We start from the raw sequence: 23,367 nt of genomic DNA, 5'->3' as shown, positions 1-23,367 counted from the left end.
ATGGAGACCAGTGAGGAGTGGTGTCCCGCAGGGGTCCGTACTGGGAGCCATACTTCATCAACAACGCGGATGGTGGGATCAAGTGCATTTGGCAACTTTGAGATGACACCAAGCTGAGCGGTGTGGTTGACACAGATGCTTTACACTCTTTACACAATTGCACGCGGTGATTGAAGGCTGAGGTTCATGTCACTGGCTGTCAGCGTGTCACAGCTTCTTACTGAAGGTATTTTTTTACTTAACAGTTGGTAAGGGCAGTCAAAAGGAGAAGCGAGTTAATAAAAAGGGATTAAAAAGTACCCTGAGAACGTCTCTCTCATTTTCGCACACCCACGGCTTGCAACTTTATGCGTAGGGTTAAGCAGCTTACATCAGCCTCCCATGCATTGAGCCAATTTGGTGTGCTGCAATATCAAACTTTTAGCTCACGTCCCACAGCTGACATTTAAAGCTAATATAATGAGTATTTTTACGGCAGTGCGTACCTGCTTTGCTTTGCTCATTCACGCACAGGGCCCGACGTCCGAAAGCGTTTCTGATTCAGCGATCTGGAGCTTCAGAATGGTGTGTTGAAACGGTGCATGAGAAATCCCAGCAGGCCCTGAGAGAAAGCAAGACGCCACATTCCAGAACTGGTTGACTCTGCTCACCCTGACATAACAGGAATAACACAGGGAATCTTAGTCTGAAATCGCTTTTTAACGGCATCCCTCTCTATTTTTAGGTAAGCTCCTGGTGTGAGTTATAGCTAAGAGTGTGCGTTCTCTGAATATGCGGGAAGGAAAAATCACACAGAAACAAAGCGGTGATGATTTTTTGCATATATATTATTACCGTGTTTTGTTTGGTTTTGGTTTGGGTTTGTTTTTTTTTTCTCATGGTGTGTGTAGCTCTACTGCCCACTTCAACAAATGTTAAAAAACAAATGAGGACAAATCCTTTTTCAGCTTCCTGAGGAGCCGCAGCCTGGTAAATCCACTTCGGTTGCCACAGGCCAAAGTGTCTTAGGCTATTTCGTTATTCAAGAGGAATAGAAGAAGGTTAGGCTAATGCTTGGGACATCTAGCATGAGGGTGGGGTCTCAGAGGTCCTAGTAGGTCAGCGGGAGTAGAATGAGTAATTCCTGAGAAGAGCTGCCCTTTAAATCACTGCCAGCAACAGTCGCAGGGGCCAGAGCTGCTGTTATTTTCCTTTCCACACTGCGTAAGTCACCGTCTATTCGGTGCATATATGAGAATAAAATAGACACTGTAATTAATCCCTATTGAATCTGGCTTTATATCCTTCTTCAGGCATCCGCTTTTTGGACACCCAGCTGGCTGGAATATTGCTTTGATCTGACGTGATCCCTCTTACGCCACCTCACACCTATTTATTGTTGTAGGCAGCCCCACAGACACGGGTAACCGAGGCTTTAACCAGTCTGTGTGAGGTGGGTATAAGAGGTTGTCAATGGGTAGAAAAGCCCACCTAAGCAAGTCCCGCTTACGTGGTACCCAACTGCCCTGCACAGGTCTGTTCGCAGAAATGGAATTGTGAGTCAGAGTGAAAATTAAGGTCCCGTAGGTTTCTGTGTGCGGCAATTCTTGCAGAGTATACAGGCTTAATTTGCATAATTAGCTTGCTCTTACTCAACGTTCGCCACGCTGTGCCGGTATGAAGCTGTGTGTATCAGCACGCTATTTTTTTTTAGCCCAAGAATTGTTCCGTGATAAACAGGCAATTCTAAAATACGTAACACTTTTTACGCTAGATACTTAAACTGAAGCAGAGCGAAGCCGCTGTCACAAAGGGGCGCTCGGGGAACCAACCTGAGCCATCCTCTGATACCACAAGATGTAAGAAACAAAGTTCCTCTTGCCGCTTTTCCTTACGCAAGGATTCACGCGTCTCTTTTGTGCTCAATGGACACTCCTCACACATTTTTTTAAGACAGCCATTGCCCGTGCTGCTGTTCCCCTGTGAGGTTTGACACAGACCAGCAAACACGAGGCTACGCGGGAGAGAACCCGACAACCAGCAGCCACCATAGAGGGATGGCTTCCCTAGGAAACCAGGCTTATGAAACAAATCGCAGAATGGTTTAGGTTGGAAAGGACCTTGAAGATCATCGAGTTCCAACCCCCTGCCCTGGGCAGGGACACCTCCCCGCAGCCCAGGTTGCCCAAGGCCACGTCCAGCCTGGCCTTGAACACCTCCAGGGATGGGGCCTCAACAACCTCTCTGGGCAACCTGGGCCAGTGCCTCACCACCCTCACAGGGAAAAACTTCTTCCTAATGTTCAATCTGAACCTGCCCTCTTCCGGTTTAAAGCCATTCCCCCTCGTCCTATCGCTACATGCCCCAGTAAAAAGTCCTTCCCCAGCTCTCCAATTCACGCTGGGGTCTGATGCTGGAGATTCTAGGTGTTCATGTTAGATCTCTTGGGTATTATATACAATTTTAAAAAAAAGAAAAAAAAAAAAAGAAAGGAATAGTGCCCTAAAAAACCGCCCTTATTTTTATTTCGATAACACATGCAGACTGAATCTCTTCTCACCCACCCTAGATCAGAAGAACAGCTCTAGTGGACACCCCTGTGTCAGCGCCCTTGGATCAATAACCCTGATTAGTTGGCGCAAAAAGGGAGTATGGATCACCGTGCATGTTTCCACTAGAATGTTTCTAACGTATTGGAAACATTTTGCAATGTTTCAACATATCCCAAAAACAAAACCTCAAATATAAGCATATTTGCTTATGCGAAGTATAACCACCCTGCTGATAAGATATACAGATAGCATAAGTATTACTTAAGTGTTAAACATATTTAAGGATAGGGCAGTCAATAGGGAGAGGTGTAGATCCCCTAGGGACCTAAACCAGCCCCAAAAGATGTATTTCCACATATATGCATATGTGTTTTCAAATGTGTTTCCAACATTAATTGTTACTTCAAAGAAGGAATGTGGGTCCTCCGATGTTTTTCGGAGCATATTTACCGTATTCAGTTTAGTGGCCAGTCAAATCAATAAAGATTATTTCACTTAATTCTCATTTTTCCTGGTGTATCGTCAGCCGTAACAGGCACACCAACTTTCTGATAAGCTATAAATACCCTCCAGGGACCACTGGGTTTGGATGAGGAACATCTTTGCAACCCGTCAAAGAAGACTACTCGAAGCATAGCGATATAATTCAGATTTTGACGCAAAAGTGCCACAACGGAAACCTCCAACCCGTGGGGGAGGAGAAGATACTGAGGAACATCCTGCTGTATTTACCTGGAAGCAGGTGAAGTTCATCAGGTTGGCTACCAGCTGGAAACGTTCTGCTGATCAACCTGAGCCTAAAAGTACAGAACAAACTCTCGCTTGTTGGGAATTGCCTCACGATTTCTTATCAAGTTGCGAACCTTCACCTGTGTTGTAGTTATTACTCGATTTGTTATACTGTAGTTATTACAGTATTGCTGACAGAATTCCGAAAGAATGTGTCTTTCCATCATCTTATCCTCTTAATAATCCTAATTGCTTCCTCCAAAAAAACCCTCTTGAGAGCAGGGGCAGCTGGGGCTGGACTTTATAAAGAGCCAAATGCGGCTGTAGTTTAGTACCTTTTTGGTTCAGTCACGAGGAAAGATCATCTCCGGGCACTGCTCGCTCCGGAGCAGGGGTGTGCAAGCTGAGGATTTTTTGGTGTGAAAAGCAGAGAATTCAAGCATACAGGCACCTTCTGAAAAGCAAGCCCCGACTCTGTCTTTCCGCCTTTATTTTGGCAATATTTCTTGGTTTCTTTGACATGCGGAATCCCAGTGGTGAGAGTAGGTTTTAATTTGCAAGAGCTGAACAAATTCATTTGCATTTCATCGCTATTTAGATAATTTCCTAAGTCCACATTAAAGCGTTGAGGTAATAAAAGCTACCTACACTTATGGATCCTGAAGAGAGCACGTCTGGCTTTATCTCTAGTTCTTATTGTAGTGACATACGTTAAGCTGAGAGATTACACTGTTCTCATGGAAGTGCATTTGGCAACACCCCGATATACGTTTTCAATACAACAGCACTGCCCGTCCTAAAGGAACGCCTACGTTGCACGATGTGTCATGTTAATGTGGGCTCACCACACCGGCCTCTTCCCCGTTTTATTCCCCTGTGTCCAGGTGACCACTCGAACTCAAAAGTTCGTTAAAGAGCTCGTTACCGGCTCTTGAAGATGCTGCAAGGCGGAGCTGGCATGTTCAGCACCAAACACGTTGTTGAGAACCAAGGAATTAGACGTTGGCTCCATTCAGACTCCAACTTGTACGTGCAGAGCCGAACTTGTAGCTGACTATACCAGCACGGTGTAACAGAAGACATCATATACCATAACAGATGTTCCCAACTAGCTCTTACAACAGCGTTATCAAAGTTACCACTTCACATTGCACAAGCTTCTGTAGGCTCTCCAGTAATCTCTCCGGTTCCCACTCCGGACTTCTGCACACAACTGTTCATCCTCAACTACTCAAGGCACGTTGCTGTTTCGTTCTAGGTGGCAGTAATGAGCGGCAGAAGGGGGAGGAGGCACTACCCTGATTTTAAATTGCTCCTTCTTTCGACCTGCGACCCATCACGGGGCTTCTCAGCCTGCAGTGTGTGCACCGGGCATGTGCACCTTGAGCGCAATTTCCTCAAAGAGGACATCAAAAAACGACATTTGAAAAATTGCCTCAGTCCTGGCACATCGTTTTCTAGTCCCATGTGGAGTCTGAGCAAGGACAGGCTTGGAAGTATGACTTCCGAGGCCCGGGCTGCCTCAGGTAACAGCTGAGATACCGTATTGCTCTTATGAATGCAATTACAAAGGAAAGAAATTGCTCTTGCAATTATCGGTAGCCATTGAATCTAAGCATTGATTGTGTAGACAGCATCTAAAATGAGGCTCGAATTCCCGCCCAAGAAGTATTCTGGGAACCAGCCCAGAGAGGTTGTTGAGGCCCCATCCCTGGAGGTGTTCAAGGCCAGGTTGGACCTGGCCTTGGGCAACCCGGTCTAGTAGGAGGTGTCCCTGCCTATGGCAGGGGGGTTGGAATTCGATGATCTTCAAGGTCCCTTCCAACCTAAACCTTCTCCCTGGTGACAAGTGACAGGACAAGAGGAAACGGGTTCAAGTTATGTCAGGGCAGGTTTAGATTGGATATTAGGAAGCATTTTTTCACTGAAAGGGTTATTAAACATTGGAATAGGCTGCCCAGAGAGGTGGTGGATTCACCATCCCTGGAGGTGTTTAAGAAAAGGGTAGATGAGGTGCTTAGAGACATGGTTTAGAAGTGGTGGTGTTTTTATCAGGGTAGGTTAACGGTTGGACTTGATGATCTTAAAGGTCCCTTCCAACCTCACTAATTCTATGATTCTATGATTCTATGATAAATGCGAGGCCAGTTCTGCCAGCCTTGAATTCTTTGTTGCGCTCTGGTACGGCTTCCAAGGAGAGGGGAACATGTCACCACCCAGTCCATACGTGGGCGAGAGGTGGGCATTAGGGCTTTGAATCACTTTTGCTAGGGGGAGAACCGAACCGAGGCAATTATACTGCCGTAACAACGGCATCACCACCGTCTTATGAAAAAGTGGAGGATCACCTCTTCCAGCCCCATTTTAGAAAGAAAACAAACATAAGGTTCTCTGAAAAGCACAGTCCTGCCAACATGTCAAGCGTGTTCCGAGCATGCCTATGGGATCAGACCCTTCAGGGGATATGGCAGACACGAAAATCGAATCTGCCCCACCCATAGGTGGGTGATAAGATGAAAATTGCTCAGACGGAGGCAGTTCTGTACACGCACAGGAGCACAGCTCAGCATTTAAAGAGCTTTAGAGTAATAGCAGAACACACCTACTGAGCCAGCTGTAGGTAACACCTGAAGAAAAGGCATTTTAGGTGGTAAGCTGGAATATAGTCACCTATGTCATCACACTGTGTTGTAAATATCCCATTTCTGGCTGACTGTCTCTTAATGGATATACATTATATATATACATTGCAACTTGCTTCACGTCAAACGACAAACAAGTTGGCCACCAATCAGTTATTCAAGAGTTTATGCAATAATGCTGAAGAACGTTTTTGTGTATGTGCTGGTATGTCCAGAGGAGGCCCCGGAGATGCTGGGAGGGCTGGAGCCCCTCTGCTGGGAGGACTGGCTGAGAGAGTTGGGGGGGTTCAGCCTGGAGAAGAGAAGGCTCCGGGGAGACCTTAGAGCCCCTCCCAGTCCCTAAAGGGGTACAGGAGAGCTGGGGAGGGACTTTTTACAAGGGCATGTTGTGATAGGACGAGGGGGAATGGCTTCAAACTGGAAGAGGGGAGATTTAGAATAGATATTAGGAAGAAATTTTTCACTCTGAGGGCGGTGAGCCCCCGGCGCAGGTTGCCCCGAGAAGCTGTGGCTGCCCCATCCCTGGAGGTGTTCAAGGCCAGGTTGGACGGGAGCAACCTGGGCTGGGGGGAGGTGTCCCTGCCCAGGGCGGGGGGGTTGGAACGAGGTGAGTTTTAAGGTCCCTTCTGACCAAAACCATTCCATGTTTCTATGATAATTTCCTTATTTCTTCCAGGTATTCCAGATCGCATATATTGTCTTTCAGGGAACGTTACAGGAAAACATAATGAATAAGATTTCAATCTCCAGGAGACTCTTTAAGCACAAAACCTGTATTTCAATCTTCTTAGTCTCTGTCACGTACCTTTTCTGTTGTGCAAGTTTTCACTGAGCACATTTTATTCTCCTTCTATACCAGTGTCATAGTTGGGGCAATTTCCAGTTATTACTCATTAAGATCAGAGTATTCGAGACCTCAGTATCAGTGTGAATGCGAAACGAGGTGGCTTGCGAGCTTCTCACCAGGTGTTACCCTGACCCCTTGAAGTTTGTGACCCATGTTGGAATTTGACAAACCTAAATCAGCTTAACTGTTAATAAAACTTTATGAAACAGTTAAAGAAACAAACAAATATTCACACAGAGCAGACTGTTGAACCAATTAAAGAGACAGAAACATTTTAATTAAAATGAGGTTGCAAAAAGGCTCAATAAATTACTGCGCTCAAATGAGTAGAACGGTAACTAAACGCAACGAACAATCAGTTTGATTTATGATACTGACACCAGAAAGTACCATTCTGTGTCAACCTTGTATTTAGAAGATTTCAGTGGGACACGGGATCCAATCAGCACAGCTTTCAAGTCTCACCGGTAAAAAAACTGTAGGAATCCTTAATATTTATATTACCTTCCCCAAAACATCCATTTAAAAATGTCTTCATGTATTACCGAATAGAGCATGCAGTGAAATCCCTGCATTCATCTTACGACGGTACTATCACTTAAATACTTATAAAATGTTACTACGGTTACACCTAATTGTGGATCTCACCATTCTAACCAACCTTGGATTTGGGAACGCGGAATTGTTCTAGGTACTAGTTAGAAGGGATTTTCAAATTACATTCAAAGCAGTTTTTGAATAACTACTTTTTTAATCAGGATCCTTTTCAATGACGTCTGTCAGCTATTATTAGGAAATAAGCAGAACAGTGTTATAAGGACCTGCACATACACACACACACACACAAATAAATAAAAAGAATAAGTGGAGATGTTCTTAAAAAAACACAGGCAAAAAATGAAAAATCTAAACTCCTTCTGCTTTTGGGTGTTGGGTTTAATATTATTTATTACCTAGAAGGCGGCTGTTGTTGTCTGTAGCTTGTAATACCTGTAAGTTGCTCCTCGGTGGGTTGCAGATGGGTCATGCTGTTCACGGTGGTTTCTCACTTTAAGGTTTTTCACGTTTTCCTCCTTTGGGTGGTTTTCCCACTGAAAGCTGGGGCACAGAGTTCTGGATGTGAATGGCAGAGGAGAAGAACCACTTTTCTTCCACACGGTCTTTGGTCTTACGTGCAAATTTTCTACTTATTTGCCATTACATACTACCTTTATGGTCTTAAGCTAATTAGGTGAAGTACAGTACAATACAGGTTTTGCCAGCGTGGCTCAACTGTCTCATAATGGAGTATATTAGCTACTAATGATATTAGAGAACGTCATCATCAAGTCATTATTCCTTTACAAAACCAGCAAGATTAACCGGAGGTCATACGCTGTCTCTAAAACAGGTATTGACTTTCATTCTAAAAATCACGAAGAGGAGCTTTATTGATATTCTTATAATTTCTCTTTTTTCCCCGCATTCTAGCTTTTCCAAATAACCATATTATCACCACTCAGCTTTTTTCCTCTTCTTTTTTTTTCCTGCTGTTAATTGATATCCACGTATGTCCTTGTTCCGTCGTACATCCTCTATTTCTTTTGTCTGTTATTCGATGCTCACCTCTCCTCATTTGCAGTTTACCTTTCCTGTAAGGTTTAAAGCACTTTCAGGGAAGATATTCACTTTGTTGGCTCTCTCAAAAACCAATAGGAGAATTCTGGTGGTCTTGGAGAGCTACTGTGCCTCTACACAGGTGGTCATTAGACTTTCCACTAGCAGAAGCTGTCCTTGACCACAAGCAGGGAGAAGTTAGGTCCTTCTTGGGGCCAAACAGCCGAGTACTAGGTACAAAACTGGTAAGAGAGAGTTCCAGGCAAGGAGCTGGTTCTTGGGGATGCTGAAGGAGAAGAAAAGCTTACAAGGCCCACATGGGATGGCAGAATTAAGTATGATTTAATTCCTTTTCCGGATACAGGAGCAGAGCCACAAACATACTGAGTTGCCTAACAACCAATGTAGATGCCCACAGGTCCTTGGCACGACCGGGAAGTAAGCATTTGGATAAAAATTAATATATATAAACCTCGATAAAAGCAAGAGGACCATAAATACCCTTGCAATCTGGACCTACTCCTCACTGCCTAGAATTCTCAGTCTTAATCGAAGCTCATCTGCATCAGAAAATTAATCAGACAGCACAGTCACCAGTCAATTAAAATATATAGATGTATTTATGCATATAAATAATACATTCTATACAGAACCTGTATTCAAACCAGCTATTACAGGTGTAAAACACAGCAAATAGTTACCTGCCTCCCTCTGCCATCCACGAACAGGCTAAGTAGTTCGAGCAAGCAGCGTACATATGATCAACAGCGATGGCGACATACCCCAGGCCATCTTGTTCCTTGCATACTTATTTTAGATCCCTTAAAGATCCCCCCTGACCTTAATGTGTCCTAACTTCCTGCTGTTTGCTCTGTCCTATCCCATTTTCACTGATCCGCTGAGCCAAAAACACTAAGACGACGACCTTATTGTGGCCTTTCAATACTGAAAAAGGGCTTATAAGAAAGATGGAGAGAGATGTTTTACAAGTGCTTGTAGCGCCAGGACAAAGGGTAATGGTTTTAAACTGAAAGAGGGCAGATTTAGATTAGATATAAGGAAGAAATTCTTCACTCTGAGGGTGGTGAGGCACTGGCCCAGGTTCCCCAAAGAAGCTGTGGCTGCCCCATCCCTGGAGGTGTTCAAGGCCAGGTTGGACGGGGCTTGGAGCAACCTGGTCTAGTAGATGTCCCTGCCCAGGGCAGGGGTTTGGACCTTTAAAGGTCCCTTCCAACCCAAACCATTCTATGATTCTATGACTCTCTGAAGAATTTCCTTTCAAACTTTTTCCATAAGCAATGAGCTGGCACCTCCAATGAAGTAAACTGATCAAGCCGATTCAAGAGCTTCTTCGCCCAAGTTTGAAGGCCCAGTTCATCACGGCTCTAAATGCTGAGTTTGAGAGCAGGAAAAATAAAGGTTCATGGTTGGGAACGAGAAAAAAATGTATCTTTAATCCACTTTCCCACCCATCCTTACTGAAATTAGCTTTGATCAGCTCCTAAGTTGCTATACCAGAAGACACACACACAGCGACGGTCTGGGCTGACTCTGCAGACGTTGTCTGGTGAAGAGGTTCCCTTTGAGAATTGCCAGTTTCTATCCATGCAGATACGCTTCAAGCCAGTGCTCCCCAGAATCCTTCAGTGAACTGCGGGAACAGAAAGTAAAAAATTGCTTATGGGGAGACAATATCCAACTTCACGGGAAGCAAACTGTAGTTTAGATGTAAAAAGAAGTACATGGGAAAAAAAAGGATTAAAAACTACATGGACATCTCATAGCAAGGTCCAACTACAGAGAATGAGTTGAGAGGATTAAAGGAAGAGAAAAAAAAATCTTTGAAACTTTGAACATTTTTGAAAATTAAAGTGCCTTTAGAAAGCTAAATAAACTCGAGCTTTAATCTCTCCATGGATATTGATTTAAAGTGGTTGCCTATGCCCCTCCCTTGCATGCTACTACAGCGCAAAACTATCTATCTTGTTAATTGATACTTACTGCAAAATATCTACAAAGGCTGTCAGTAAAGTCTTGCTTTTATACGCAATGCCATGCTTATCACAGAGGGCTTTCACCAGAGGAGCTGCTTTCCAGTAGTTGTGTCGAGGCATGGTGGGGAAAAGGCTGCAGAATTGAACGAGAGAGTTATCGTAAGACTTTGCTTGCCCCACTCTCTGTTCCCTCCGTTCAAAATATTTCCCTGCCCTTCCCCAAAAGGGAAAGGGTCTCCTGAGATGGGTTCATGTGAGACCACACGGCCTTTCTCACTTTTAAGTGACCCATATTATTCCCACTCTTCTTGGCATACAAGTATCTAAAGGGTGGGTTGAAGGAGGATGGAGGCAGGCTCTTTTCAATGGTTCCCAGTGACAGGACGAGGGGCAACGGGCACAAGTTAGAACATAGGAAGTTCCATTCAAATACACGGAAAAACTTCTTTACGGTGAGGGTGACAGAGCACTGGCACAGGCTGCCCAGGGAGGTGGTGGAGTCCCCTTCTCTGGAGATTTTCAAGACCCGCCTCGATGCGGTCCTGAGTAATGTGCTCCGGGCAATCCTGCTTTAGCTGGGGAGTTGGACTAGATGATTTCTAGAGGTCCCTTCCAACTCTGAAACTTCTGTGATTCTGTGATTCTCCCCATAGTCATACTCACTGGTGCTCAATTTGGAAGTTCAAGTGCCCCGTGAACCAGTCATTGAACAAAGACTGGTTCACATTGCATGTTGCGTGGAGCTGGGAGGAAAAAAAAACACAAAGAAATACACGATTTAGCTTTTATTTTTTTCTGCAAGTCTGATAATCGAACCCCAGCAATCATGACCCACCCTCGTCTAGCATAAAAGGCAATTTAGTGTCGGGGATTTTAGCCATCATTGCCCTGAAGAACTGAACGTAGTCTGGATTGAAATGGGTTGTTGGCATATAGTTTAATTTAGCTCTTTGCTCAGAAAGAAAAGCTTCTTCACTGGCATGCACACATCCCCAACTATGATTCTTTTAAGAGGGTCTCCTCACATCTCGCGCTTGGACGGAAAGAAAAGATGCCCAAGAAAGAAAGAAAAACCATTCTTCTGCCCTCCTCCAACCACCACAAGTGGAGTCACATGCAAAAGTATGCGGAGAGACGTTTGTGTGCATGGGCTTCATCTCACCTAATTTAGACACCTCTAGTTCGAAATCTGCATCTGAGCTCATAACTTTAGAGTCAATGGAGAAAAATAGAAATTTTTATGGTGCCATTCATCTGACCTGATTTAGATGTCTACTTTAGGGTAAGACGAATCATGCTCTAGAAATGGCTCTTTCTCTCCAATGAACGTAGCAGGTGTTCACATGTAGACATCCAGATTTGGTCAGATGAATACCAGACTGGGTCTTTTTCCCTTAATATAAGGAAATATACTTAGAACCCACCATGTGGGATTATACTGCTGGAGGCAGTATAGATACAAGTAAAGTTGTATTTATATATTTGTTTTCATCAGACCTAAATTTTGTCAGATTTATCTTATCTGCAGTAAACCTGTAACCTGTAGGGTAAAAAATAAAGGTATTCAGTCTCCCTTTGCATCTCTTTAGTTGGCCTGAAAGGAGATTGACTGTTATTCCATAAGTACTTTCTTGCAATATGAAGGGAAAAATGTTGTGAAAAATGTGTCAAAACTTTTCAGTGAAAGAATAGTTCAGGGTTTTTTAATCTAGATGTCCTGTTTTCCAATCAAAGTTATAAATGTTTTGACTGCTGCAGAAATGCATGCCTATGCAACGAACAGCAAGGACAAACCTCATTAACATTAATAAATAAATTATTAACATTAATAAATAAAGCTAAGAGAATAAAAACATTGTCTTTGTCCTAAAATTCAGAACTGCAGACCCACTTTTCCAGAAGAAAGGAGATTCTCACCTGAGTAGATACCCAGTCTTTGTTCTTATCATAATCAATGTCCATTGGAATGTGGTTCATCTGCGACACCCAAATAAACCAGGTACTCTCTAGGTACCTGGGCAGGTAAACACAGAAGCACTTATCATTTCTCTAATCCCATCCAAACTTACCATTAAAACACTTTCCTGAGTCTCGTCTTAAGTAAAAGAGCACTTTTACGTAATTCGGGATTTTTCTATTCCATCCCTTTGCCTCCTAACTTTTGGAGTTTCCTCTGAGAACCACCCAGTTTGTAGTTGCAGGTGTCCCTGAGGAGCCGCCACCACCACCCCCCTGAAGTTATACTGGTTCTTCTTGGCTGACTATTTCTTTCTGCGAAAACTGTAGTGAGTATGACTAGTTTCCATTTATTTCCATTAAAGCCCAATATTGTTTACAAATATTAGTCATGGGGACTCTGGGTGTGCTGTGTGTTACCTGGAGAGCCAGTAGTACACCATGAAATTGTTAAATCCCATTAAAGGAATATACATGAGACAGACTCGGATGTTGAAAGACACAACCAACAACAGGTCCTGTAAACAAAACAAAACAACAAAAAGAAAGGTGAAAATGAGCCTGTGTCGATGAAGTCCCCCCACTCCCTCCTCTCCCCTTTACTTGAACTGCAGCGCAAAAAAATGTTCGTATTTATCGATCTCTTATTTATCAGGAGTAAGCTCCGCACCATCATTCTGCCTCAAGTTGAGCGTGTCCCTGGAATATTCCCACAGCGCTCACTTTACCATCAGCAAACAGCCCTGTAGTCACACTCCGCCTAGGTCTGATAGTTTTCCGTTAACTATTATTCAGCTGCTAAGAGGCGAAAAAGCCTCCTCTAAAAAATTCTCCCTGGACCCCTTGACTGCATGCCTGCTGCAGCAAGCCTCGAATCAGCCTCTTCTACCTTGAACCCCACAATCGCCCGAGGGGAAGGTTAATATAGCCACAGAGCGGTGACATTTTCTGAAAGTCTTCTAGACAAGGCAAGTAGTGCTTACCAACCACTTTTTCCTCTTGATTGCAAAGTAGAATATAGACAGCTGGAAGAAGGGTACGAGTGCAAGTGGGGCCAATACTGACGGGAAGAATGAAAACAGAGAGACATTTATAACTTCACCGCATCATAAATCTTACAGAATGTTCTTCTGTAAGAAGAACGATTATTCTTTCCAGTGGAAGAACAATGACTGTCTTACATTTACACTAACTTTCGTGTCTCCAAATAATCTCTTCCTCTTTCAATCTCTCCTCTTATTCATTTCTTTCCCATCCCTTTCTTCCTCACACTCGATTCACCCCTATCTAGTACCTAACATCACATAATCCTCACAGACATAAGGGGCAATCCCTCCTCACCCGGACCTTTGGTCTCTTCTCACCAGTTACAACCGATAGGACAAGAGGAAAAGGCATCAAATTGCACCGGGGAGGTTTAGGTTAGACATTAGGAAAAACTTCTATACTGAAAGGGTTATCAAAGACTGGAACAGGCTGCCCAGGGAAGTGGTTGAATCGCCATCCTTGGATGTATTTAAAAGCCATCTAGGTATGGTACGTAGGGACATGGTTGAGAAGTGGGCCTGGTAGAGTTAGATAACAGCTGGACTTGATGATCTTAAACGTCTTTTCCAGCTATAACGATTCTATGAACCTTCTTTAACATGAAGGAAGCTTCCTGAAGCTGTGACTTCATCGGGAGTATCTTGAAAACCTTTATTTTGGGGAGGAGATGCAGTCATGATTTTTAGGTGCACCACAAGGCAGCGGGGATACTCACAGATGAAATACTTGTGCTGATAATTGTAAGGCATGAACTTCTTCTTCTTTTTTCCAAGCTGAAAAATGAAAAGACATTGTAATGGGCCAGCTGGGGACCTGAGACCCTCCAGAAAGTATTCCTTACTCCTGGCTAATGAACAAATCAAGAACTACCTCTTAATCTCTCTAATTCAACTCCGCTTCTTGAAAAGCAGGTACTGAAGTTCCAAAGCAATGGAGAGACACAGATTTCACTTGTGCCTCTGTATGCAGACATCAACATTATGCCGATGTCAGAACACAGCCATTTTTTAGAGTTCCAAAACTCATACAAAAACGCTCAAAAATCACAAAAAATGCTCACAAGTCATTTGAATTTTGTAGGAGAAGTTTCTGGTGATGGTAACGAAAGTCCAATCTAACCAATTCCATGAATTCACCACAGAGGGCTGAGACTATCAGTGCTCAGGGAGGAACAGGCTATTAACATGAAAACTGAGACAGGAAACTTGGTGGGTGATGAATGCAGGATGTGTTTGGTGTGAAAGCTACATCTGAATTTCTGTATCAGATGAGATAGGATGCAGACATCCCAAATTTTTGAGTAATAGAGAAGACAGCGGTCAGAAATAACATAAGCATTTGGATGCTATGATAAAAATCATTTCTGCAAGATCAAAGAAGTAAACACTCTATAGGGACACCTGCCTTTCTGTTTTGTCAAACACTTTGCCTTCAAGTATACGAAACAGCAAAAAGAAGAAATATTTACAGAAAGCACTATCAGTTTATGTCTTCACAGTGTATTTTTTCACTATTTGCACAAAAGGATTCTTAACATCGTTTGAAAATGTTGTGCTTATGATTCTTCAAAGGACAAAATAATAAGGAGGTAAAGCAAACCATTTCCAGAGCTCCCCTATTACTGAGAAAAAAAACTTGAATACCTCAAGGATGTCTTCATTAGATCAAAACTGAAACAAAACAAGTGAACTGGACTAAATGAAACCCCTGAAATCCATTTTGCCCATCCACTGTGTGCCTGAATTTTCTGTTAAAAAGCAAGAAGACATGAGAACTAATTTCCTCCATCTTCACTTCCATCAAACCAAATCTAGTGCAGCAGCTCCACTCTAGATGCTCACGCTAATCTATAGCCACGAGAGCTCTTTCAGAAGGCCACTGACAAAATCCTTCCCAGTTGCAGTTAACAGTTTTCTGTGAATAAGTATTTTGTATAAACTCTCTTTACAGGACTCTTTCTGAGACAGTAGAGCTGAAATTTTCCACATGCCTCGGAGACCTGTAATTTCTTTGCTTATTACCAGCTAAAGGAGAGCGAGGCGTTATTTTAAGAGGGTGGTTATGTAGCGAAGAGCCCATTTCATCACCCCATGAGTAAAGAGAATTGCTAGGGAAAGAAAAGGCAGAAGAGACCTTGCCCATCCTGATGATATCAGAAATCATAAGGACGCAGGGAGGATCTGTTCATGGTTTTTATTTTTATGAAAGCCATAATGTTTGTGATTAAGAAATAAATTGCTACACTTGTGTTTTGTGCATAGCAGCTATACTGGTCCTGAAGGACTTAGGTGCCAAACAGCTCCCACAGCCAAAAGGAGAGGGATGTTCCCAGAGGGAACATCTGACTCAGTATCTGCAGGATCACTAAGAACATCTAACACTAACGCCAGCGGACTGACTCACTCTTTGGCCCACCCTCAAGGTGCGTACCCTGCTCTTCTAGCAGCACAGCGAACTTAAGCACTGATTTTAAGACTTTGCTTCTCAGGAGCTGGTGCCTGAGCTGCATCATAATAACCAGTCGGTACATGAGACTCTCAAACCTTGGAACACTTTGGAAATTGTCATGAGTTAATGCAGGAAGGCACGACCTGGGTACAGCTTTCTGTCTTTGCAATCTTTGCTTCTCCAGCCGCCCCCATGCTCACCTCCACGGAGAGTGTCTTTCCCAAGCTGAACAGGAGAGGGTGCATGTTGAGGTCGGGGTCTTTGCGGAAGCAGTTGGGTTTGGCATGGTGCTGGTTGTGCAGGTGGTTCCACCAGCTGGCAGGTAACCCCTGCAGGAAAAGTTGAAGACCAGGGATTCAAACTAGAAGAATATCAACAATTACAACCCTATTTATCCACCTGTTATGGACGGCTGCATTACACTTCCCTCAAAGGTGGTATTGCCTGAGTGTAGGGACGCTCCCAGTCGTTGCTTACTCCAGATTAGCCCCAGAGAATATTCCCACAATAAGGCAATTACCTTCAGTACATTTATCACAACGATCTGCAGAAGTCGATTCCATTTAGGCTTCCTGAAGACAGAGCAGTGCCCCAGATCATGCTGGAACCAGCCCATCTGGATCTGGAAGACAGAAAGGGTCACTGAGGAAAAAGAATCGCAGCAGCATTGCATTAACTCGCCTTGGGAGTCTCTGTGACTTCATAGTGTGAGTGGTTTGGGGAAGAAACTCTACCTGCTCTCTTACGTGCTCAGTGCTGAGAACTCCCTTCCAGGCTACTGCCCACTAAAGCTGCTCAATACCAGACACAGATTGTATCGTGGCAGCTAAAGGGAAAGCGGCAAAGCATCGTTACAATTAATGTGACTGTTACAGCACGGAAGTCTTTTGCTCCCATCGCAAATATATAATTTCCAAGTAACCAGCAAGAAAGTGCAAGGATTTGCAAATCCATAGCTTCATTGCTTTTCGTATTCGCATAGAAATACAAGAATGCTCTTTGAGGAGTATGTACCTTAGCAGATATTAGGCAAATAGAACAGATTATTTTAAAAATATTAATTACTTCACACTTGCCCATGAATGTCTGAGCAAACCAAAGGTTTCAGCGCTACTAAGAAAATCTTGCTTTCTTCCTCCCCTCACCCTCCAGTTTCTCCCACCTAAGGGCCACAAAGTCCTGTTCCCTCCTTCCCTACACCGACCCTGAAATGCATCGTGCCCTTCCATGACTCAGTTTACTAATCCAGCAGAAAACTATTCAGGGCTAGTGAGTGTAATTGGCCTGTAAAGGACCCAACAAACACCAGAGCCATCAGACAGCGAAGAGAAGGAACATGGAGCCAAAAGTGGAGCTGAGAATGAAATATTCCCTCTTTTGCTGGGGTAAGTGATTAGATCAGCTCATCCCATCTTGTGAAACTGCCGTCTCCGCAACACCCCACCAACCCTAGCGAGCAGCTTGTCAGCAGAACGAGAATTACTGGAGGCAACAAAAATCGTGACGTGGAACGTCCTTGTTGTCTGCAGCCTGATTACAGGCTCTAAGAAGAGGCAGTGGAGCGATGACTGGGGTATGAGCACTTCATTTATCCTCTCCATCTGGAAGAACCAAACATGTCTGCAGCGTTGAACCGCTGTCAGCAGTTTACCTGAGCAATGGTGAAGAACGCCATGCCAACCAGGAAAGGCACTAAGGATATCCCAAAGTACCAGACCACAAGCCAGGATGCTGCATCCAGTACCAGGAGATGAAGGAAAATCAGGAAGAAGAAGGTGTAATTTGGCCTCAGAAGTCCCATCTTCTCAATAGTGCAGCGCAGCTCACGAAAATCTTCTAAAAGTGATTTCTGTGGGTAAAGTGAATATTAATGCACTGTCTACTTTGAAAATGTAACATAGCAGACCCAGGAATACCAAAGCAGCTTTGAAAGTCAATGGAGATATTCTATCAGAGGGGTCTCTGTGCAAAAAGGAGCCTGAGACCAACAGATCTTGGCTTTGCTTTGACGGGGAAAAACAAGCTGCTGACAGGCTCTGTTAACGGAGACAGCGCAGAATCGGGTACTGAGCAGAATTTGGGGCTCTGGGGCTCCTTCCTTACACCCAGGTGTGGATTTAGTGATTCTGGGGCAGTGCATGTTTCCATGCATGACTACTGCCAGCTGCCTCCCCACCACCCAGCCTACGGCACAGCGTCAGGCATGCTGCTTCGGAAATTATTTCTGCTTTCATTTTCCTTCTCCTCCCATGCTGAACCCCAAGCCATTCCCGCAGCTGGAATCTGGGACACTCACTTTTTTATTAGACTCAAAGCTGGGTTGATCTGGTGCCAACTCCCCAATCAGCAGAGACTTCAAGTATTTTTTCACCAGAGACTTATCATTGTGAAATGCCACAAAGGCATCCTGAGAAACACACAAAGGAAGGCGGTAAGAAAGGGTACGCGACTAAACACCAAGTGCTGAGCCTCTACTTTTCCCAAGTCTTTGATATAAGACATAATCCAGTTTCCTTTGTCCGGAGACTTTTGGATTGCTGTCCCTTTGGTTGCTCCCGTAGTCCTTTGCCATCAGCTGGAGCTTGGCCCAAGGAAGCTGGAGGAGTTTCAAGAAACTAGATTTCATAAAAGTACTTGGGCGAGGCTGGTAATAAACATGAAAGTGTTTGATTAAAAACTCTTTGCAGAGGGAAACATGCTCTTTCATCTGCTTGTTTCAGCACAGTCCTTCCCTAGAAGGCTCCAGCCAGCAGCCCTGCCCTATGGATGGGACGCAGGAGCAGGAAAACATGTCAATGAATGAGGTGTGTCTTTGCCATACTTAGACAATGTTTTTAAAGTCCTGTCTTTCTTACACTAGGGCCATGGGAAATATATGCTCCATACACAGCAGGACTGACCGGGTATCTCTTACAGTTCCCCGTAAGTTTTGAGACTGATTGGTGTTTTGGGGTACTGGGTAACACCAGTGACACAAACAGGTCTGTCCAAGAACCACCTAAAATACCAGTTTTGAAATCAAATACAAACTACGGAATAAAGGATGAAATTCCAGAGAAACCAAATCTCTTCTTTAGCTCATGTCCTCAGTGAATTTTCCAGAAGAAAGGTAAAGAGGCTGACCGTACTCTCCTGTCTTCCAGAAAGAGCAGATATAACAAACCCCTGAGTGTCTGAGCAGCCCGGTACTTGCTGATTATGGCTCTGAAAATCAACATGGGTGATCACGACACAAAAGAATTCTGCACACGTCTGGTCAGGATTAAGTCCCTGGAAGAGGACAGAGGACGTCCCATGTGCAGTCTGGCATTCCTCAGGGGTCTCTTGTTTAGAGACAGTCTGTCTCTGAGTACTCCAGTCTTGAAGAAGTCAGAGCGAGGCGACTTTTTGAACAGACGAGCTCTCTACAGATACCTAGTGGTCCTTTGTCACAGGGACCAATGAGTAACTCTGTCCACACCCAGAGGACTGGGGAAATCTTTCCATTATGATCCTGTGTCCCTCATCCTACAGTTTTTTAAACATTTTTATGTGGCTCCCTCTTGCCAAGAATTCTAAAACCGAGACAAGCAGTAAGGATCTATACCGCAACTTAGAAACAGGAGCCACAATCTTTTTAAGCAGAATTTTCCATCCACAGTATCAATATCGCAGATTCTTATCACAGAAACACAACCCTTTCAGTCCTGCAACCTGTCCTTTCTCCTCCCTGATCTCAGGTCCTGATTATCATCTTATGAGAGATTAACTTTAAGGACTACAATCCGCAACACATCTAACCTCTGTTTGACATCAACGTAGTGTTCTGCGATGCGTATTGTCTATATTTACAAAGTAAGCCACACAGAGAAAGATAATTCTCACCATATATATAATAATTATGAGCTCTAGAAGAAGATAATTCTCACCATATATATATAATTATGAGCTCTAAAGTAGCCAAGAGTACTTGGGAAAAAATCCTGGATCCTGGCATTAGGCAAAGTCATCTACTCGATGATCTTTTGAGACACCTTCCAGTCCTGCTTTTCTGTGAAAGTGTGTATTTCTCAGAATATATGAACATAGCAGCATTTTAAAAGCAAAAAGAAGGATAAAGATTAGCGGAATAAAAATTAAGAGCAAGGCAGGAGAATGTCATTATGACGCAACATAAATCCGCAGCGTACACACAATCTTGACTACTGCATGTAGTTCTGGTCCTTCTGTCTTCAAAGGGACATAGTATGAATATATGTAGCAAAAAAAGATGAACGGAGTTCTGGAACAGCTTTCATACTAGAAGGCTTCCTTGGAAAAGAGGTAACAAGTTAAAGAGTTTTAAAACCCCATAAGTAGCATTGAGAAAATGATGGAAAATTTATTCACCGTTTTCATAACACGATAATGAAAGGAAGTAGGTGTAAAATGTTCAAAAGTAATAATAAGGAAAAACAGATTGTAATGTTACTGTAATAATAAATACAAGCAAGATCAAAGGTCATTCTTTAACCTCATTCATACCAGACAAACTGACCCCTGGGTGTCTATAAAGCATAATCATTTAAATGCAAGTCCTTACACCTTACGGTGGCTGCAGAAGCTGGGAGGACATAGCTCGGGGACAAACCATTCCACGCATTCTGTATTCCTTGACGCCTTTTGTAAAAGGCCGGCAACGGCAACAGCAGGAGCTGGCACCAGACTACGGGGGTCTCTGGGCTGGCAGGCAGGATTAGAGCCCCTTCTTCACTTAGCTCTTGGTGCAACACTCATTGCCGTCTCACACCATGTCATGCAGGTGCCGCACGATGGACACACAACCCTCTCCTTAAATCAAGGCTCCCTGCCCGTCAGTGAGCTAGAGAAAAAAAACCAACGAGACTCAGAAGCCTTCTTTTGCTTCATTGGAGAACACCAGGCGTTTTTCTGCCCCAGTTTGAAGCAGGGTGTAAGGAATGGAACGTGAAAAATAACTGATCTGATCCACCCGGGCCATGAGTTAGGAAGCGCTATCCCATTTTACAAACTGAAACCTGAGGAATTAGACAGGCTGGGCAACTTTCTTCAAGTCAAAAAGTCTTGTCGTGACAAGAATTAAATCTGGGTCTCCCACACCACAAGTTTAACCCCTACTCCTGGTAGTGTTTCTAACGTGCTTATTTCTGACTATTCAGAAATACAGGATCTACTTTCAACAAACAGTCTGCGAGATCTGCTTAGAATTACTATTTCTGCCAAAGAGCAACAAATTATTTCAGAGAAATCCCCTAAATCAAAGAATTTTGCAGGAACCTCTGGAAAATCTATTTTCAAACTGTGATTATTCGTAGAATTGTCCCTCCTCTTCTGCAGCCAAATGTCACTCTGCTGCTTTCTCAGCCATTTCGCCTGTATTTTATTTCTTTTTCCTGCTCCTTTGAAAGAGCCTTTTTGCTCAAGACTCTCCTCTCCTCCACTTGCCAGTACAAAATAGTCATTTCCTTGAGTACCCCTTTCTCTTGCTTCGCTGCCCCCAAAATTACTTTACGTTTGGATATTACCTCCTCCTTATCTATCTTACCTATCTACCCTTGCTCTGTCTTTGATTATCATTTTGCTTATGATGGATCACATCCACGTTACGCTGAAAGAGCAGGTTTTAAAGTAAAAACACGCACCGAGCATGTTGCTTCCTACCCTCTCTCCTTCCACGCTGCTGCAACAGAGACACTTTTCAGGCATCTGGAAGACAGCTTGCCTGGTCATGCCTGGTGGCAAGACAACCCGCATGGATATTGCTTTGTTTACAGCAGGCTGTGATGAACCAAACCAGAGCTTTACAATTTGCATAGCAGGTAACCGACCCTGAGGGTAACCAGAAGGGTTACAGACGGCACAGACATGTCCACTGCATCATCTGGTCAAGCACAGCGCCAACTACCACGAGCACTCTCCACTGGTGTCCCACCACGTCATCCTGCCCCGACACTGGAACCACCTTCCTCTACTGTCCTCCTCGATCTTACCGTAGCATCTTGCCCAGCATAGTGGCTAATAACTCGGCTGCCTCCGGGGTGTCGTTTGGAAAACTTGCTGACATCGTAAACCTTCCTGTCAATGACCAGCCATTGATCTTGACCTTGACCATTGTGGATTCTGATCTCTTCCCAAGTGAAAAGCTGTAGAAAGGGTGAAACAGGTCGTGTCTTCTTTTCAGTGGAGCCAGTCTGTGGAGCCATCTGTGCTGGCAGATGTGCAGTCAGCACTGAGATTCACTAGTCTAAGGTTTGCAGCTCTTGTGTGGAGGCAGAGGGTGAACCATCTCCGCCTGCCCGTTATACAGTCCCACTCCAAGCCACTCCCTGTGCTTCTAGGGCTGGTCGGCTCCCCTCGCCCAAACACACCCTTCCATAGCTCCCTCCTCTTCCACGTTCACACCAGGCACTTTGACACACCCTTGAATAAAAGCCTTGTTCCTTCTTGTCCTTCCTGAGTTGCCTTTGGAAGGTCTGATTACTCCTGAGAGCCGTAGACTACTTCACTGAATAAAAACATGCACAAATAGACAAACTTAGGAAGATAATCTGTTTTTCAGTTAAATGGGATGGCAAAATCACAGAAAGGACTATTAAGTGAACACCTTCGTAGAGCGTTAGGACCTGGATAAGGTAAGCTGTTAATTTGCTTCCATCCTGCTGAGTCAATATGGGGGTCAGCCAGAAGAGAAATCTGAGCAAGGCTGTGGGCAGCTCTTCTGTGGCAGACGTTCAGTGGCCTTCTTCGAAAACTGAAGCACTCTCAGCGTCCTGTAATCATTTAATCAGTCGTTAATGTCAGGAAATCCCGCATTTACCATACAGTGGGGCTCTATCATGTCATACAGCACCGAAACGCAAAGCTGTAGAGGAGCTTGTGGGGAGAGCCAAAAGCTGCTATTAAATATGTTTGCTAACAGCTCTCATTTCACTGCAATTCCTGCCTCCGAGGCATAGAGCCAACTCGTACACTAGCACAGTGAAAACAGCAGAGTGCTCCGAGGTCTGCAATCTCTCCGCAAGGCATCTCTAACGGTCCTGTCACTACCCAAACTTCAGGTTGTCCTCAGTCTTTGAAATTTTCTGTGTTGACCCCGGCAGGCTGAATTCACGTGTCTTTCTTAGCTAAAAGCATTCTTGATCAAAATACCACCAGATGAGAGTAAAGAAAGAACATATCAAGAAAACATTCATCTCCAGTTAATTTAGCTTGCGCATTGACAACACTTTGCATACGGTTGTTTTCAGAGTTTCCTGTGTATACTCCAATCATTCAATCATCTCATTGTTTAAGTAATTCATTCATAACAACAGACATTAAAAGATTTTGGGGGTTGAGAATAATGATAGTAATAACAACAACAACTGTTAACACCAAGTTTGGCTGTAGATTTGGAGTTTCTAAAACTATGTTTAACGGCACTGTTTACATAATTAGCCTTACTTAAATATTAGTTTTGTAGAGCCAAAGTCTAAATATCTTTGCTGTTCTGAGAGGATCTGCTACGCAGTAAAGAGGTTAAGAGTTCTCAGTTGCAATTAATAGGAAAGAGAAGGCAATGCCACGTTTCCCATGAAGTC

General features: G+C 43.9%; 1 protein-coding gene across 1 annotated transcript; it reads right to left on the bottom strand.

Moving 5' to 3' along the window:
• Window positions 1–9,925: 9,925 nt before the first annotated feature.
• On the bottom strand, window positions 9,926–21,990 carry LOC309674026 (acyl-CoA (8-3)-desaturase-like; the record flags this gene model as incomplete). Its single annotated transcript, XM_082485934.1, has 12 exons — window positions 9,926–9,996; window positions 10,347–10,472; window positions 11,003–11,082; window positions 12,257–12,353; window positions 12,716–12,813; window positions 13,279–13,355; window positions 14,058–14,115; window positions 15,991–16,119; window positions 16,311–16,412; window positions 17,442–17,639; window positions 18,087–18,197; window positions 21,778–21,990. 12 exons carry the CDS (start codon window positions 21,988–21,990, stop codon window positions 9,945–9,947), a joined length of 1,341 nt encoding a protein of 446 aa, XP_082342060.1. The 3' UTR covers window positions 9,926–9,944.
• Between the last annotated feature and the right edge of the window lie 1,377 nt (window positions 21,991–23,367).

This window comes from Vanellus vanellus, assembly GCF_965231255.1.
Source record: "Vanellus vanellus genome assembly, chromosome: 6".
Classification (NCBI taxonomy): domain Eukaryota; kingdom Metazoa; phylum Chordata; class Aves; order Charadriiformes; family Charadriidae; genus Vanellus; species Vanellus vanellus.
The sequence above is the reverse complement of the archived record's forward strand: the minus strand, read 5'-3'. Positions and strand labels throughout refer to the sequence as shown.